Source organism: Leucopleurus acutus, assembly GCF_964270905.1.
Source record: "Leucopleurus acutus genome assembly, chromosome: 21".
In the NCBI taxonomy this organism is placed as follows: Eukaryota; Metazoa; Chordata; class Mammalia; order Artiodactyla; family Delphinidae; genus Leucopleurus; species Leucopleurus acutus.
In genome coordinates, this window is record NC_139163.1 from 9618511 (window position 1) to 9635300 (window position 16790).

The window sequence follows — 16790 nt, forward strand, 5'->3', positions numbered from 1 at the left end:
CATCCCTGCATCTTGGGGCTGATTAGAATATCACAGAGATTTATGAGCAGTATCTGTAATTTATGAGAGGGAGGCCAAAGGGCTTTATTTATGGTGGCAATGCTGTCATTGTCTGAATATCTTATACAAAACAACCGTTAGCCTGTCTGGTTCGCTACTGACGGGATGACTCTAGTAAATCAGGATCACTCATGGTAAAATGAAAAGCCAACCTCTCTCAAGTAAAATGTGAAATACTTTGTGTTGTCTTTGAAACATTCACAAGATAGAGAAACTGCATCCTTTCTGCACGGAAACTTTATTGTCTGTGCTTTCAGTAGGTCTGATCTGAGGAGGAGTATTTAGGGATTTTTTAATACAAAACTGCGTCGTCACCCGAGTCAGCCCTTAGTTCTGTTAACCATGCGACTTGGGAATGGTCGTCCGTACATCTTCTCTTGAATTTTTTGAAATAGAAGAAAATTATTCCATTAGAGTTGTTGTGTTTTTTTTAAGGTGATAGAAGATAATCTATATTTCTGTTTTAAAAAGTTAGGAATATGAGGTAAACTGGCAGACGGAGCAGTCTGTCGACTCAGCTAAACCTGCTTGTTATGGAGAACATTTAATTTCACTACACTGGACCCTGCGATTGATTCACTTACAACTGTCACAAGTACTGGTTTATAAATTTTATGTAAGCAAAATGCTTTCTTTTGCTACATTTTCCAGATGGACCAGTATTTTAAAACATTCTTTAAAAATTGTCATTACTTATATATTGGTGTGCCCAGAGTTCTCACTGATTTCATTGGTGCCAGTTGTTTTAGCCATGTACAGAATAAGTGCGGTTGTCAAGCTGTGGAGGAAATGGCAGCCTCAGAGATGCACAGGTCGGGGTTCTAACCGTGGTGGGGGCCCAGCTTACTGGCTGCTCCATGAAATACAAGTAACAGGACCGCCCATGCCCTCTCTCTGCGTATTGTTGTGAGGGTCACTCAGTGTAAAATTATATATACATTTATATAGACATTGTGAAAAGGGTGTTTTTTAAATTAATTAATTTATTTTTATAAATTTATTTATTTAATTTTGGCTGCGTTGGGTCTTGGTTGCTGCGTGCGGGCTTTCTCTAGTTGTGGCGAGCGGGGGCTGCCTTCGTTGCCGTGCGCGGGCTTCTCATTGCGGTGGCTTCTCTTGTTGTGGAGCACATGGCCTCTAGGCACGCAGGCTTCAGTAGTTGTGGCTCGTGGGCTATAGAGCGCAGGCTCAGTAGTTGTGGCGCACGGGCTTAGTTGCTCCGTGGCATGTGGCATCTTCCCGGACCAGGGATCGAACCCATGTCTCCTGCATTGGCAGGTGGATTCTAAACCCCTGCGCCACCAGGGAAGTCCCAGGGTGTTTATTTTTGAAAACACTAAACAAACACAAGTCGGTGGAAGCAGCAGTACTAGTAGCCACCCGTGACTTCAGGCAACTGGGCAGGTGCACAGGGAAAACCCCGAATTCTAGTGTGAGAGGTTTTTGTTAGGAAGAATGAAGTGTTTTCTCTAAACTGTCAGCGCAGTGGCATGCAGGCTGCTTTGCTGCCTCTGACGGTAACTCAGCTTTGCCTTTGTGAGTCCTGAGGGAGGCACACACGGTCACTGCGGCTGCGTCTGAGGGGCAGGGCCGGCCCTGGACAGAGCAAGAGCCCTGCAGATGCAGCTTCCAGGGCCCTGCCCCCTCCCCGGCGGCCCCCGCGCATTCCCGTCTTCCTCCAGTGATGACCCCCTTGAATCTCTGCTCTGGTTCTCGCTCAGCCTCATGTAGTCTATCATTCCACTCATTTTTCAGATTTGCCTTATTCTGTTATGTCTGATGTCATGAAATGAAAACGTCTCTATCAAGTAAAATATTCAGTTCTATGTACACACTCACTGCAGCTCCCTAAGTGTGGTATATACCTGCTTTCCTCCTGTAGCCTGGGTTTTTGTTCTCTTTTCTTTTTTTTTCCCCTCAAAGTATTGATGTTGTGGGAAGAAATTTAAAAAAATAAGAATCCAACAGAAGCACTCCAGTTTTCCTAAATAATCCCCTGTTAAACTTGTATGCACTGATTTATATAATCTTTTATATTTATGTGTTGTATTTATACAATAATATGGATATATACATACCTAATTTGTACCTGTGTGTGTGTGTGTGTTTATATGTGTGTGTGCATGTGCGTAGGTGTGTGATGTGTGTGTACATATATTTTTGTGTCACAGGGCAGCAGATTCTTTCACCGGCACTTAGTTTAACTGTTTCAAGTTTTGTTCTGAAATAATTTTTTCCAACTTTCACTTTTTCCCAGCCTATTTTTTTAAAATTTATTTTTTTATTTTTAAAATGTATTATTCTCTCTTGAAATACAATGCTCTCTGCGGTCATCAGGCCATCACTTGATTGGTTTTGCTCTGGCCATTAATAATGTGTAGAAAACCTGGAAACTACAGAAAAGAGTAAAAGAAGGCGGCATCTGTACTCTCACTGGCCACAGACACCCCATCGACCCTCCTCACATGCATCCCTCTTGGTTTTTTTTCACCACTGAGGTCTGAAGCCCACGTTCCAGGGAATACCGGGATTGTGTCCTTGTGTGTGTGTGGGGGGGGGGTCCTGGTGCATGTACCATGCTTTCTCCCGCTCACATACATGCACAGCAGAAGCCACAGTCCTCTGGGCTCATCTTCTCCCCCAGAGCATCCTTTCAGAGAAAGCCTTCACTGTGGGCATGTTGAGTCTCTCATTGATCCAATCGAGAACGATTTGCTGTAACATATGACTTAAGATTGAGTATGTGTCATACTGGGGGAAGGAAGGGTGCTCCCCCGAAAGAGAGCTGGGTGCGGGAAGCAGGGGGCAGCCGGCAGTGCACCTGGTGGAACAGGTGTGGTGGGGAGAGTCACAGCAGTTGTGTCTTGGCAGGTGGCAGAGGCTGGACTCTCCAGAGCCTTGTCTGCAGTGACCTCAAACCGAGGAAGCGTAACCCTAAGGTATGCAAGTTGTTTCCAGGATCTGTCAGAGGGGAAAGTGAAAGGAGACCTATTTCCAAACCCGAAACCTCCATATTCACTCTTCCTTCAGATCCAGCTGCCAGAGCAGACTCTCCAGCACAGGGCGTGCCTCCTCTCAATCCTTCTCAAACTTCTTCACAGAGAGAGGCCTGACTCACAAACAACGCATTTCCACAGCACACCTGACACCCTGGTTTTAGTATACAGGCACAGGCTTTAAAATGGGGTGGTGTTGGTCCAAGGGAAGACAGACCAATGGCAGAGAACACAGAGCCCAGGACCATATTGGTTGATATTTCGACAAAGGTGACGCTGCAGCCCAATGAGGGAAAAGACAGAGATCTTTTCAGTAAATGGCTCAACTGGATATTTATATGGGAAAGTGAATCTGGATCCCTGCCCCACAGCACAGACAAAATCAGGGCAAGATGATTATAGGCTAAAGGTGAAAGGTGGGACATAAAGCTTCTATGAAAATACAGCTTCCCCTTTTCCACCAGCCCACCTGCATGAGCCTGGGTCAGGTAAAGACTTTGCAAGCTCACAAAAAAACCTGATAACAAAGGAAAAAGTAGATATATTGGACTGCATTAAGTTTCAGTACTGTTATTCTTCAAAACATATGTTTGAGAGCCTGATAAAGGCAAACTTAAAAAGGGTAAAGATATTTGAAGAATGTGTATCAGACAAAGATTGTGTAAAGAGTTCCAGTGAGAAAAATGCAGAATATCAAATAGATGCCACTACATCCCACATCAGAATGTATAACTTTATAGAATACAAGGACAGGAGACCTGGCATCAACAGAAATGTTAAGTCACTGGAACTCTAATACATTGCTGGTAAAGGTGGTAAGTTGACACATTCTCTTTGGGAAAATGTTTGGTAGCGTGTCCTAAAGCTGAAAATATCTTATGAGCCAGTAGTCCCTCCCTAGAAATATACCTACAGGTTTGCGTAAGGATATTCACCTAAGGACATGCTCAAAGCTGCAGTTTGTAAAAGCCAAAAATGTGAGACAACCCCAATGGCCATCAGTAAGGAATGGATACACTGATCGTATATATTTATACAATGGAGCACATGTAGAGATACAAATAAGCACTCTAGCTCCATGGCTTAACATGGGTTAATTTCAAAAGTATAATACTGACGTCAGAAGTAAAAGAGCACGTGGCTCCACTCACATGGGGTCAAAACAGGTCCCACCATCTACAGTGTGTAGATGGTCACTAATGTCATTAGAAGTTGGTCCACCATCTACAGTGTGTAGATGGTCACTAATGTCATTAGAAGTTGGTCCACCATCTACAGTGTATAGATGGTCACTAATGTCATTAGAAGTTGGTTCACATTCTTTCTCCCCCTGAGTGAAGTGTGCATGCTGGGGAGGGGGGGTGTGCCTGGTGGCGAGAGTGTGTGTGTAGTTCTAGTTCTCGATGTGGTTGCTGGTCAGGTGGGGGTGTGTTTATTACATAAAAGTGTACTTAACTGTATAATAGCAATTTGTGCACTTTCTATTTACATGTTTCAATACAAATTTACCTGAATATCTAAAAAAAAGGAAGAAACCAACAACACCAACAAACCCAGAAAACAAAATAAATAACACAAAACCCTCCAGAGCACCAAATTGAGGAAAGAGTCCCAAGCGCTGGTGCAGGTATAGACAAAGCCAGTGGCTTTCTGTTTACAGGTCTAGTGGATTCTAACTCCTCGTTTCCAGTACAATTTAAACAGTTTCTATCAAACGATTTTTGATAGTGGTGATATTTGGTGTATAACTAAGTATGAGTGAGAGATATCGCTGTAACAAAACAATTTTCCTTACCATTTCCTTGTTTACGTTAAACTTTCTTAACATAAATCAAATTCCTGTAATAAAAATCTATAAAAAGTAAAAATTAGTAATAAAATCAATACCAAACCTAGTGTCTTTCTAATAATCAGTAATGCATGAACAGTAAAAAAGCCTTATCTATGTCATTCATTAACTGGTGTATTCCCAAAGAAATGCTACTTTTTGTGCTTAAAATAGATGAAAAATTATTGTATTGTTAATCAATCATACATTGATAATAAAATGACAGTACAATTTGCTATTGATAAATATAATAGGATTATTCATAAAGGAGTTTAAACATAAAACATATTAGAATAAGTTTCTGTGGGAATTCTAGAATGGACAGTTCAAGGAGAACACAGAATAGAACCAATTTTAGCAGTAGTCATGTATTTCTATTGAATCAATATTCAAAAGTATAATATCAAATAATATCAAATGTGGTATTATTCTCTTGGATCTGAGTAAAAGTGATGTTTTTCTTTAAGGTATAAATATTTACCATACTTCGCATATCATACCGTCAATTTATCTGAGCTTCTGAGGGAAACTTTTGGGTTTTTAATGAAGAAGTGGAAGGAGATTAATATTTTTATGAAATTCCTTTAAGGACATGCAGATGGAGTTAAGAGCTCGACTTGCAGGTGGGAGGAGGCAGCGGCTGGAGGAGTTGGGGGGTGAGGGAGCTCAGTGACTTGGGGTTGGGGGGTGAGCACATGAGAACAGTTTTCAGGTTCTGACTTGGGGGGCTGGGCTGTCCCCCAGAGTGCAGTCAGGAGATCACATAGGCATGTGGGGCGTGCAGAATGTTCTGGGTCTCTTCCCCCTACACAAAGCCCCTAGAGCTGGTACAAGGAAGACTATGGCTTCCTTGTTCCCGGGGCCAAGCAACAAAGCGCATTCTCTGTGGCAGCTTGACCGGCAGGACGCAGCAGGGCTGATCCTTTTATGGGGACTGTTTGCCTTGTTCTTTTATGAGTGCAGACCTGCATGTAGTAAAACTCCCCAAGTGGGGATCTGCTGACCGCAGTTTGGAGGGATTGGTCTTCTCCTGTCATCTTGGTTCACATAACTCGGATTTCACCACCCAGATAAACATCATAGGTCATTCAAACTCAGACGTTTCTGTATAGTCTCCCCCTTGGGGCATCTTTGAAAATATCAAATAAAATCACATCTGCAGAAATTTCTGGAAAGCTCCACCCTTCCCCTCTCTTCCTTTAGTAAGCCAAGGTAGACTTTAGATAAATATTTATTCCAGTTCTCATTTTTCTTTTTACTCTCAATTTCTACCCGTATGCTTTTATTGCCTCAGTTTCTTTGTGTTTTTTGTTGCTGTTGCTGTTGTGTTTTGTTTTTGCTGCCATAGAACTTTATTTTGGGGGGCATGTTTCTCTTCAAAGCACACACACAGACTAGAATGTCACCAGCACCTACTTTGTCAGACATTATTCTCAAAAAAAAACTGTAAAGAGACATAATGTTTACAATAAAAGAACTTAGAGCCTAGCAGGGAGACAGAGAAGCAAGCAAACAATTAAACCAGAATCAGATAATTAAAAGGAAACCAAATTCCATTTTCATAAAGAAAGAGGTGAGGACACGGGGAGGGGGCAGGGTAAGCTGGGACGAAGTGAGAGAGTGTCATGGACGTATATACACTACCAAATGTAAAATAGATAGCTAGTGGGAACCAGCCGCATAGCACAGGGAGATCAGCTCAGTGCTTTGTGACCACCTAGAGAGGTGGGAGAGGGAGGGTGGGAGGGAGACGCAAGAGGGAGGAGATACAGGAATGTATGTATATGTATAGCCGATTCACTTTGTTGTACAGCAGAAACTAACACACCATTGTAAAGCAATTATACTCCAATAAAGATGTTAATTTTTTTTTTTTTTTTTTTTTTTGTGGTACGCGGGCTTCTCACTGTTGTGGCCTCTCCCGTTGCGGAGCACAGGCTCCGGACGCGCAGGCTCAGCGCGGCATGTGGGATCTTCCTGGACCGGGGCACGAACCTGTGACCCCTGCATTGGCAGGCGGACTCTCAACCACTGCGCCACCAGGGAAGCTCTCCCCCCAAAATTTTTTAAATAAAATAAAGAAAGAAAGAGGTAATCACGCAGAATTTGGAAACCACTGCTGTGGATGATATTAGTGGAAGAAAACTTCTGATTCCACTGTGTAAGCCAACATTGAAACCTTCTTGGCAGAAACAGAGTTTATAAAAGATAGTTCAGTAATTAAAAACCATCAAGTTAATTCTAGAAACACAGCTTTGATGAAATGGATTTTATTTGAAAATTTAAATTAGATTTTAAAAAATTTATTTATTGTTATTTTTGGCTGCGTTGGGTCTTCGTTGCTGCACGTGGGCTTTCTCTAGTTGCGGCGAGCAGGGGCTACTCTTCGTTGCGGTGCACGGGCTTCTCGTTGCAGTGGCTTCTCTTGTTGCGGAGCACGGGCTGTAGGCGCGCGGGCTTCAGTAGTTGTGGCTCATGGGCTCTAGGCGCATGGGCTCACTAGTTGTGGCGCACGGGCTTAGTTCCTCCACGGCATGTGGGATCTTCCCGGACCAGGGCTCGAAGCTGTGTCCCCTGCATTGGCAGGCTGATTCTTAACCACTGCGCCACCAGAGAAGTCCCAGATTTTATTTGAAATATGCAGCAGGATTGAAATTGAGTTATGAATTTGTCAGTTTAAAGACATTAACGTCTTTTCAGAAATGGCAGTCATGCCTGAAATTCTAAAGGTAATCTGGTTAGAAAAAAAAATTATTTATATCACTAGGTAAAACACTTGACTATCCATATAAATTTTGGATAATTGTTTTACCTAAAAAATACATGAGAACTCGATCTAAGGATTATTTTTAAATTAGAAAATGCTTTTCACATTTTAAACCTTGTTGATATTGTTATTGCAATAATACCAAAAAGGCCTATTTTTTCTGTTTATTTGCACATAGTAATGGTAAAATTACCAAGAGAAGATTAAATGGGATTTTTGTAACATTTTGGATATGTCTGATTCAATTATAATGAACTTGTATAGAATTTATAAGTAAAATGTATTTATTAATATTATTCTGAAAAAAAAAGTGGTCTCTTTAGCTAATTCTTCGAGGATCAATAAATTAATCAATCTGGTCAACTTTGTGGGTAGCTGACTGTGAAGGTTATTAGCTGATGTAGCTTCATATTTAGGGAAGTAGAGTTCTAGTTCCTAACATTTTAAAATTAATTTTAAATATTATTGTACTCTTCAGAAAATATATAAACTCACATCTATCAAACCTTGCATATATTTTCAGCATTGTCATAAATTACTTAAATCCACTCCAGTAGTATTGTACTATGGCTACTGCTATTACTACTGTTATTTAAAGTGTTGCTACTGCTCTTTATTAAGTAGCTACTATAATTCTAGTTCATCTCCTAAGGACATGAATAGATTCTCTCCTTTAAGATTCGTTAAACACTTTTCTGTATAGTATTAGTGTGTGTGCATGTGGATTTTGTGTGCCAGTAAATCCAGTAATAGAGCATATTACGTAGGGAGGAAGGGAATGAGGGCATCTGATTTTCTTGGTCTAAGGTGGTTTTCAGTTACTCAATTACCATTTCAAGTTTCTCAGAGGATAGAGACAAATTAGAAGTAAGATTTCTCTATTCATGCCTACATTTACCTGATGATCATTTTCAATGAACCTCGAGACTTTGTGGAAGTGGTTTATCCCTTTACATGTAATCCCACTGCAAGATTTCCAGTGCACTTGCCATGAGGCTGTGGAATGCATTTTGCATATGGGATCGTTTTTGTGTGGCTATGTGGGTAGTAGAGAAAACCGCAAATAACAGGTGATGGCATCTCTTCTGTACAGCACGGTAAGTTTCATACAGGAGGCCTTTACCATGGAAAGCAGGCCTGGTCTGATCCCTTGAGAACAAAGTGATGATGTTAAGTGTGTTTCTTTCCAGCGGTCACTTGCCCTGGCATTGAAGCCCAGCTCTCAGAACATGTCACCTGGAGACTGGTGTCAGGATCCCTGAATGAGTATGGAGCCCAGGTGGTGCTGAGCTGCAGCCCCGGGTATTACCTGGAGGGCCAGAGGCTGGTGCAGTGCCACGCCAACGGCACATGGAGCATAGGGGCGGAGAGGCCGAGATGCAGAGGTGAGTAACAGGTGTGCTCCTGACCTCGAGGCCATCCTGAATCACTGACAGCGATGACATCCACCTTTTAAGGGACTGTAATCTATTGTCCTATAGATAAACAGTGTAACCCGGTGGCATTTCTTTTCATTACAACAATGAACGTGTATATATATATATTTTTTCCGGTACGCGGGCCTCTCACTGTTGTGGCCTCTGCCGTTGCGGAGCACAGGCTCCAGACGCGCAGGCTCAGCGGCCATGGCTCACGGGCCCAGCCGCTCCGCGGCATGTGGGATCTTCCTGGACCGGGGCATGAACCCGTGTCCCCTGCATCGGCAGGCAGACTCCCAACCACTGCGCCACCAGGGAAGCCCATGAACGTGTATTTTTATCTGACGTACTTAAATATATGACCGCTGCATTAAGTGTTAAATGCTGTCTTTTTCTTGTTGACAATCATATTTTACAAATGTTGAAATATTAGAATACTCGATATTTCAAATCAGCTCAAAAACAAATCCAGGCCTGTATTTTAAAAGATCAATCTTATTCCATGCACTGACTATTCAGACCTTTTAATTAGGATCTTGGGAATGCATGTATTTATGCTAAGGATATTGTGTTCTCAAATAATGACTGTCTTGAAAAGGGAGATTATTATTCTCGTAGGTACAAGATAAGCAGTTAAGCCTCTGAGTGGGTTTCATAATAAATATGAATAAATAGAAAAATATAACGATATTAGCACTGTTCAGAGCACTGTTTGATTCAGACATATTTAATATACAATCTTTAGTGGGATTGTTCACAGGAAATTATCATGCACAAAAACAAGCAGTTAGCCTAGTGTCATATTTATAAAATACACAGCTTAGTAAGAATAAACCAGAAGAAAAATGGAAAAAGGACAAAAGAAATAATGCTTCACTGTCTGTGATAATCATTCTAATTCCATTTTTAATGGAACAAACGGTAATGCAGCTCCCACTAAAGCTCTTCACCAGCATCACAAAGGCGAATCAGGAAGGGTCAGGACCTCTGCGAGCTCATAATCCAGGTGGGCAGCACCCCCAGGCCCTGGACAGCTCTGCCTGAAGCTTACTTATTAATGGTTCCCAAATCATTCCCCAAAGTGTCCTGGTTTGACTGTTGTCTGGTCACTGAATTGGTACTGAATTTCTCCGTGTTAGAGTCTGAATTAGTGAGCTCGCTCCTTCCCACATCTGTCCCCACCAGGAAGCTCAAGATGTGACTTGGAGACTCAGTCCTTAAGTGCATAAGGAGCACATTTTTGTGAGCCCAATCTGCCACTCTGTGGTAGCTTTTTCACAGAATAAACACCAGGTCTACATTTTATTGGAACTGAACCAGTAGAGTCTTCAAAGGTATTGTCATCCAAATCATTGTTACAGCTAAGGAGCTGTATTTTTATTTATTTTGTTGTTTGCCTATGTTTTATCTAAGAATGGCCCAGTCCACAGGATCTCCTGGATCTAACTGTTTGGGTTACCTACCTGCTTAGGGGCTGGAAATGTTAGGAGCTCCCACTCTGCTTGTCCAGTTAGCTCCAGATGAAGAGATGACCTTTGACCACCTTCTAAGCGTATCCATAACAACTATGAAGTCAGCTGGGATAGTCGCCACTTCTTGAAGAGTTTGTGTTATTCTGACTCTAGGATATTCCACCATGTCCATAGACAGAGCCCAGGTATCCAGGGGTGAAGAGGACAGGAGACCTTAGTCTCACTTTGAAACTGTTAGCTCGGCAGTCACCCATCTTTGAGGAGGAATGACTATCAATGGTTATCCCTCAAGAAACAAGAAAGCAAAATTAAAATTCCATGTCTGGGGATGCCCATATAACCCCCTAACACGAGGACTGTGTAAAAGCTGGAGCCTGTTGCAATTTTCTTGTTGTGTGTATTTATTTTTTGACTTACTGCTTTAAAAATTAAGGAAAATGTTTATCACAGAAATTCATGAATCCAAAAGAAATCATCTTTGCATTTAAAATGTTATACACACGGACCTAGAGAGCCACATTGGAATTTTGCTGTATTATAGATATCCAAAGAACATTGTCTGAATTCTGACCTGTACCTCTTTTCTAACTGCTTAGTTCAGAGTTCTCTTAAGTTAGACCTGGGTCAAGCTGTGAAGTCGGCAGGCTGGTCTTTGATGACCTTCTCTTTGTATTGATAATTGGGGATCTGCCTGGATTGATCATACAATATCATTGCAGTATTTATCCTTCAGACTACACATTTCATCTGTATCATAGGAGACCACGGAGTGGACATTCTTATTCCATTCTGTGTTGGTGTGGACACTGCTCATCACTTAGAATGACCTAAATGTGAATTTTCTTGATAATATACTCACAAGTAAGTGTCCAGCCTGCATTAAATAACTCATGTGACACTAACTACCCCAGGGACAATGATTTCACATGGACATTTTCACTGTGAGTGAGGCCTTCTTTCTGGCTTGATCCATGTATCTTGGCACTCTGTCTCGGCCTACTAATCCAATTCCAGATTCTGGTCTACATGGCATGCCTTCACATACTTAAAAATAGCTATCATATGTCCTCTGAACCTTTTCTTCACGATTGGCAGCACTGCCCCATTCACATGTGTGTCATGTCATGTATTTGCTGCTCCTGTCCAACTGCATATTCACAAGGTTTTTTCCAGGAAGAACATGTTTGAAATTACCTACTTTTGACCTTATTTATTTGTCACATTCACAAATAATATCTGTATTGCTGACAATAACATCCATAATCCTGTTCACTTCACAGGTTTGAGAAATGAACTGTCTCAATATGATTTCTTTTTCAAAGTAGAGGATTTCAACATGACTGTAACTGTAGAATTGAAGGAAAGAGGCTTTTCAGGGGGGTGAAGCAAAGCTTAGAATCCACAATAATAATGAGAAAATACTACAGTATCAACAGGAAATTGGGCAGAGCTGGGGGCACTCTGAGTGTCTTCAGCTGAGCATCCTCTGCCCAAGACACACATCCTCTGTGCAAGACACACTGAGAATTCAGAGGAGACAGTTGACTGTGCGTATGAATATATATTTAACAGAAGAGAAAACAGCAAACTTATTGACTTTATTCTTGAAAACTTGATGGGAGAAAAGAACACGGAAATAAAGCTTTCCCTTGGATGTTTGACACAGGTTTTTGTTTGTTTGTTTTTTAGGGGAGAGGGGTTTCCCTTTCAATTAGGGGAGCTTTTCAGATGGGTGCTGCCTACCTCATTAACATGTTGGGTTTACTGCCAATCAAATCTCTACGACCGAGACCCCATTATCCAGCTGCTGAAAAGCTAATATTTGTTCCATTAGTTCTTCTTTATAGTCTAGTGAACGTTAGTAGCGGACAAGCCTAAAATAGTTCCGTCACCAGGATATTTTGAACAGAGGCTAAAAGAATAGGAGAGAGTCAGCCTTTCTGCTAGTCCACCATTAACGGTGTGTCAAGACCTCCGAGAGGAGGTGTGCTCAGACCTCACTGCTATTTCACACTTCCTACTAAAAGCTGAGGTTTCAAAACACGGTCCAATGATCCTGAATGGCTACAAGTGGATCTTTAAATATCATAGCTCAGGGTGAAGTTCATACTATGTTTGAGAAGAGGCTTAATGAAAAGTTCATAACTAATTGTAAAAAAAGCTAAATCCGACTCAAATCCATTGACATTTGGTAGAGCAAACATGTTAGCAGTATCACTAAATGCATAAGATATGACCCTGTAAGAGTTTAACAATCCTGCAAACTAAGAAATCCTCATGGTTCCTTCAACAACAATAATGTTCTGATCATGACATACGCTAGAGCTGAACTTCCCAAATTTTTGGTGAGCAGTGCCCCTAGAACACACATTTCCTGGCTGTGTCTGTCTGTCCGTCTGAAATGGAACCAGGATTACGTGTCTTGGAGTAAAATCAGCTTAATTCAAAAGACTGGTCTAAATGATAAAATTTTCTTCACTTGAATTACCAGTAAAGGTCTTCAGACTTTGGATTCAGTTCCCTGAATAGGTCCTGAGATGGGCTTCACTGTTAGCGAACCAGGACCCAGCCCTGGTCAGGTGCAAGGCATTGCTTTAGGTGCTCCCACAGTCCTGTCTTTGAATCTGCTGCACAGCCCTACCTGGCAGGTGCTGGTATTAACCTTTAGGAGATGAACCAGGAGGACTGGGAGACTTAGCGAAGGTGGCCGGCGCCACCGAGCTAGGAACTGGCAAAGCTGAGCAGAACCTGGCTGGGTAGCCTGAAGCCAGGATCTGTGTTCTTAATCATGACTTTGCACTGCCTCCTATCAGTTTACTGTTAATAAGCGCTCAGTAATTTTTAGCTACATGGCAGCTTTGCCCTAAGCCATTTACACATAAGAACTCACTCAGTACATCAGGAAGTCTGTATCACTCTTCTTAGAAGAGCTTTTCAAACACTTCCATTCTCACCTGTTAAAACACATTTCAGCCTCTGATGAGCAGTTGGCCTTGATGACTTTATGATTTCCTCCTCCCCTGAGATTCTACTGATTTCTTTGTGCTCAAACTTGTGGATTTGGAGAGTGCAGGGAGTCAGGTGGTATAACAAGTATCTATAATGAAAGTGACCATTGCATTCATCTCCCCAGCTGGAGTTATCGTGTGGGTGTAAGTGGTCACGGTCAGTAATGCTGGACACACGTGTGAACTGGGTACCTACATCTATAATCACTTAAGGTCTAGATTTTATTTTTTTTTAATTTTCAGAAAGTTTGCACATGTCCTATATAGTCAGCATTTTTATGGAGTTCATGATCCCAACAACTTATGCAAGTAAACAAAAGAAAAAATGAACTCAGTCCTTCTGCTGCAGTGGGCATCCCGGGTTTAATTCCTCACTGCTGATGACTTTGTACCAGCTGATGACTTTGGGAAAGACCACCCACATTTCTTAATTCCTGCTACACACACATAGGTGTCTGGTAACTATGATGTGATTCTTGTGATTGGTGTAGGCCGAAAAGAGGACAGAAAGCCAACTCATTTGACTGATTTGCTCGTGTGTGAATATGTTTGTATACTGTGTGTTTACTCAAGAAAAGTTTAGCTACCTGTGAGGATGAAAAAAATAGCAGTGGGTAAAGGAAGGGATGTTTTGGATTCCACCCTAAACCTTCAAGTTTTCATTTCAAGGATATAAGAGAAGAAAAATTAAGCTTCCTAGGTGGTGTGTCTATCTCACCCTTAGATGACACCCCTGCCCGTGTTCTTAATGAAAATGAAGACTGAAGATTTTGTCGTTTTTAAACAAAAGAGCAGTCTGCAGACCTGAAATAATATTCACTCTGTTTTTGTTTTCCTTCTAGTGATCTCGTGTGGAAGCCTGTCCTTTCCCCCCAATGGGAACAAGATTGGAACAATGACAGTGTATGGTGCCACAGCCATATTCACGTGTAACACAGGCTACACACTTGTGGGTTCTCACGTCAGAGAATGCTTGGCCAATGGGCTGTGGAGCGGCCCCGAGACTCGCTGTCTGGGTAAATTAATCCATCATCGGGCACTTGTTTAACTCAAATAAACCTTAAAAATAGAGGATGGCAGGGTAAAGCATGGCACTGTTTGCCATAAATGCTCTGACGGAGCGTTACTAAATCCTACCTGGGTTTTTCCTTTTCTTCTTAAGAGGATATTGGGGGTAGGAGTTTATTAATTAATTTATTTATTTTTGCTGTGTTGGGTCTTCGTTTCTGTGCGAGGGCTTTCTCTAGTTGTGGCAAGCGGGGGCCACTCTTCATCGCGGTGCGCGAGCCTCTCACTATCGCGGCCTCTCTTGTTGCGGAGCACAGGCTCCAGATGCACAGGCTCAGTAGTTGTGGCTCACGGGCCTAGTTGCTCTGCGGCATGTGGGATCCTCCCAGACCAGGGCTCGAACCCGTGTCTCCTGCATTAGCAGGCAGATTCTCAACCACTGCGCCACCAGGGAAGTCCCCCTACCTGGGTTTTTAATGCTGCACTTTACAATATGACTTCTTCTTTAAGTATCTAAAGGGATTTTTTAAAAAATCTGAGCAATAAATGCAGGTCACATGTTGCCTTAAGTGACACAAAGACTATTTTATAGACTGCTGAGCATGTCACTACACTCAAATGCCATCATGATTTTAGAATGCACAAAAATAAACTTCAAAATTATCATACATTTTGTTACCTTTTAAAATTTTTTAAAAAGTATGTTAATAAGTTAATGTGATATTAATGTCCGTCAATATAAGGACAACGAATTATTTAAAATTGAAAGTGTTCATAGCAACTTGGTCTTCTTTTTCCCAAGGATTAACATTTTCTGCATGACAATTTTTTTAAAAATTGGGCTGAAAAATTTTCCATGGAAAAATCTTCTGAATAAGTCTATGAAAATTGTTGAATAAGCAGCTTAGAGCGCAGTGATTTCTAATGCTCCTTTTAGATCTCCAAGTAATTTGCAAAATATGTAAACTGCCTTTAGTCCTTTAGAACTCTCTCTGTGATCTCAGTAATTTTGTAATCACTCCAAAGCAGTAGAAGCTGGAAGGTTTAAGCTTCTGAACCTCTGTGGGCTAGGCTCGCTTTAGGAACTAAGCCAGGACCAGTAAATTTTAAATAGTAATAATCTGTTCTTTTCACTGGAGAGAATTTGAAGAAACACTCGGGAGAATTTGAGGATGAAAGTAAAGTAGCAGTCCCAGAAAAATGCAACTGACGAAAGAAGGAGGTTTTCAGGCTTATCCATGAAGTGACTTCCTTCAGATAAGTACAAGACTTAGATCAGTGCTGCTCGAATACTGTGCGTGTGTATATTCCTGCTGAGTGTAGTCGCTGTAGTTTCCAGCCGAGTGCTTCTGGGATTTTCTGAGCTTTCCTAAGTGTTCTTGTGAGACCGGCCACTGAGTAGTGCTCTCCGTAAGGCAGCTGCAGTTGGGGTAGGTTTTCTCCGTCAACTGCAGTGGAACTTGGTGCCTTCGAAGGGGATTAGGTGATCTAAGAAATTGCATCTCCGCTATGAATTGTAAGATGGAAAGTAATAGCAATTTACATTTGATTATTGCCTTATGGGATGAAGGTAGGGCAGTGGTAGCCTCAGGGGCTTTAAGTGTCAAGTTTAGTTTATGTAACTGTTGAATCATGGGACCAGCTCAAGCCTTACTGATTGCAAATAAACCTTTACCTGTTGTGTGGCATTCTTCTGACCGAAGGTTAGGACTTTGAAGTAGAAAGGACGAAATGCATATTGAATAGTTGGCTGGATGGAGAAGCTCAAAGTCATGGCCTCGGTGGTATGCAATATGGCTTAGACACTTTTTGGAAGAGGGAGTGCTCAGAAGGAATTTAAACTGAAAATAAAGAGGAAGAAAAATGTCCAGATTATAATGTATAAAACATTAGTGTTGTAGAACTTGGACACGGCATATAAAGAATAATACAACTGGAAAGGCATGAAGTATTTAAAAGAAAAAAGACACAATTAGAAAAGGGTGAGAAATGATGCGTAGCCACATGTTTATAAACCAATGAGTAAAGAATGTGTAATAAATTTAGTTTAAAGATTTTAAAAGTTTGTAAACATAGTCTCCCAGCTACCACTGAGACTTGAAGGGGTAAAATCCGTAATACACAGCATATGGCAGTGAAGGATAGCTCTCTTCCTGAAACATCGGTGGCTGTTGGGTAGCTAATGTAGTGTGACCCAGCAGGAATATATGGCCACAGGACCCAGAATGCTGTG

The 16790-nt window shown here is 41.6% G+C and overlaps 1 protein-coding gene across 1 annotated transcript in view; it reads left to right on the forward strand.

Annotated features, from left to right (window-relative positions):
* Positions 1–16790, forward strand: part of CSMD1 (CUB and Sushi multiple domains 1) — a gene marked incomplete at its 3' end in the record, with an annotated part of 1744596 nt that overhangs the window by 1672416 nt on the left and 55390 nt on the right. The window contains exons 51-52 of the mRNA XM_082863948.1: positions 8842–9036; positions 14392–14565. Coding sequence (XP_082720074.1) covers positions 8842–9036; positions 14392–14565 — 369 coding nt within the window. The remainder of the gene's footprint in view (positions 1–8841; positions 9037–14391; positions 14566–16790) is intronic.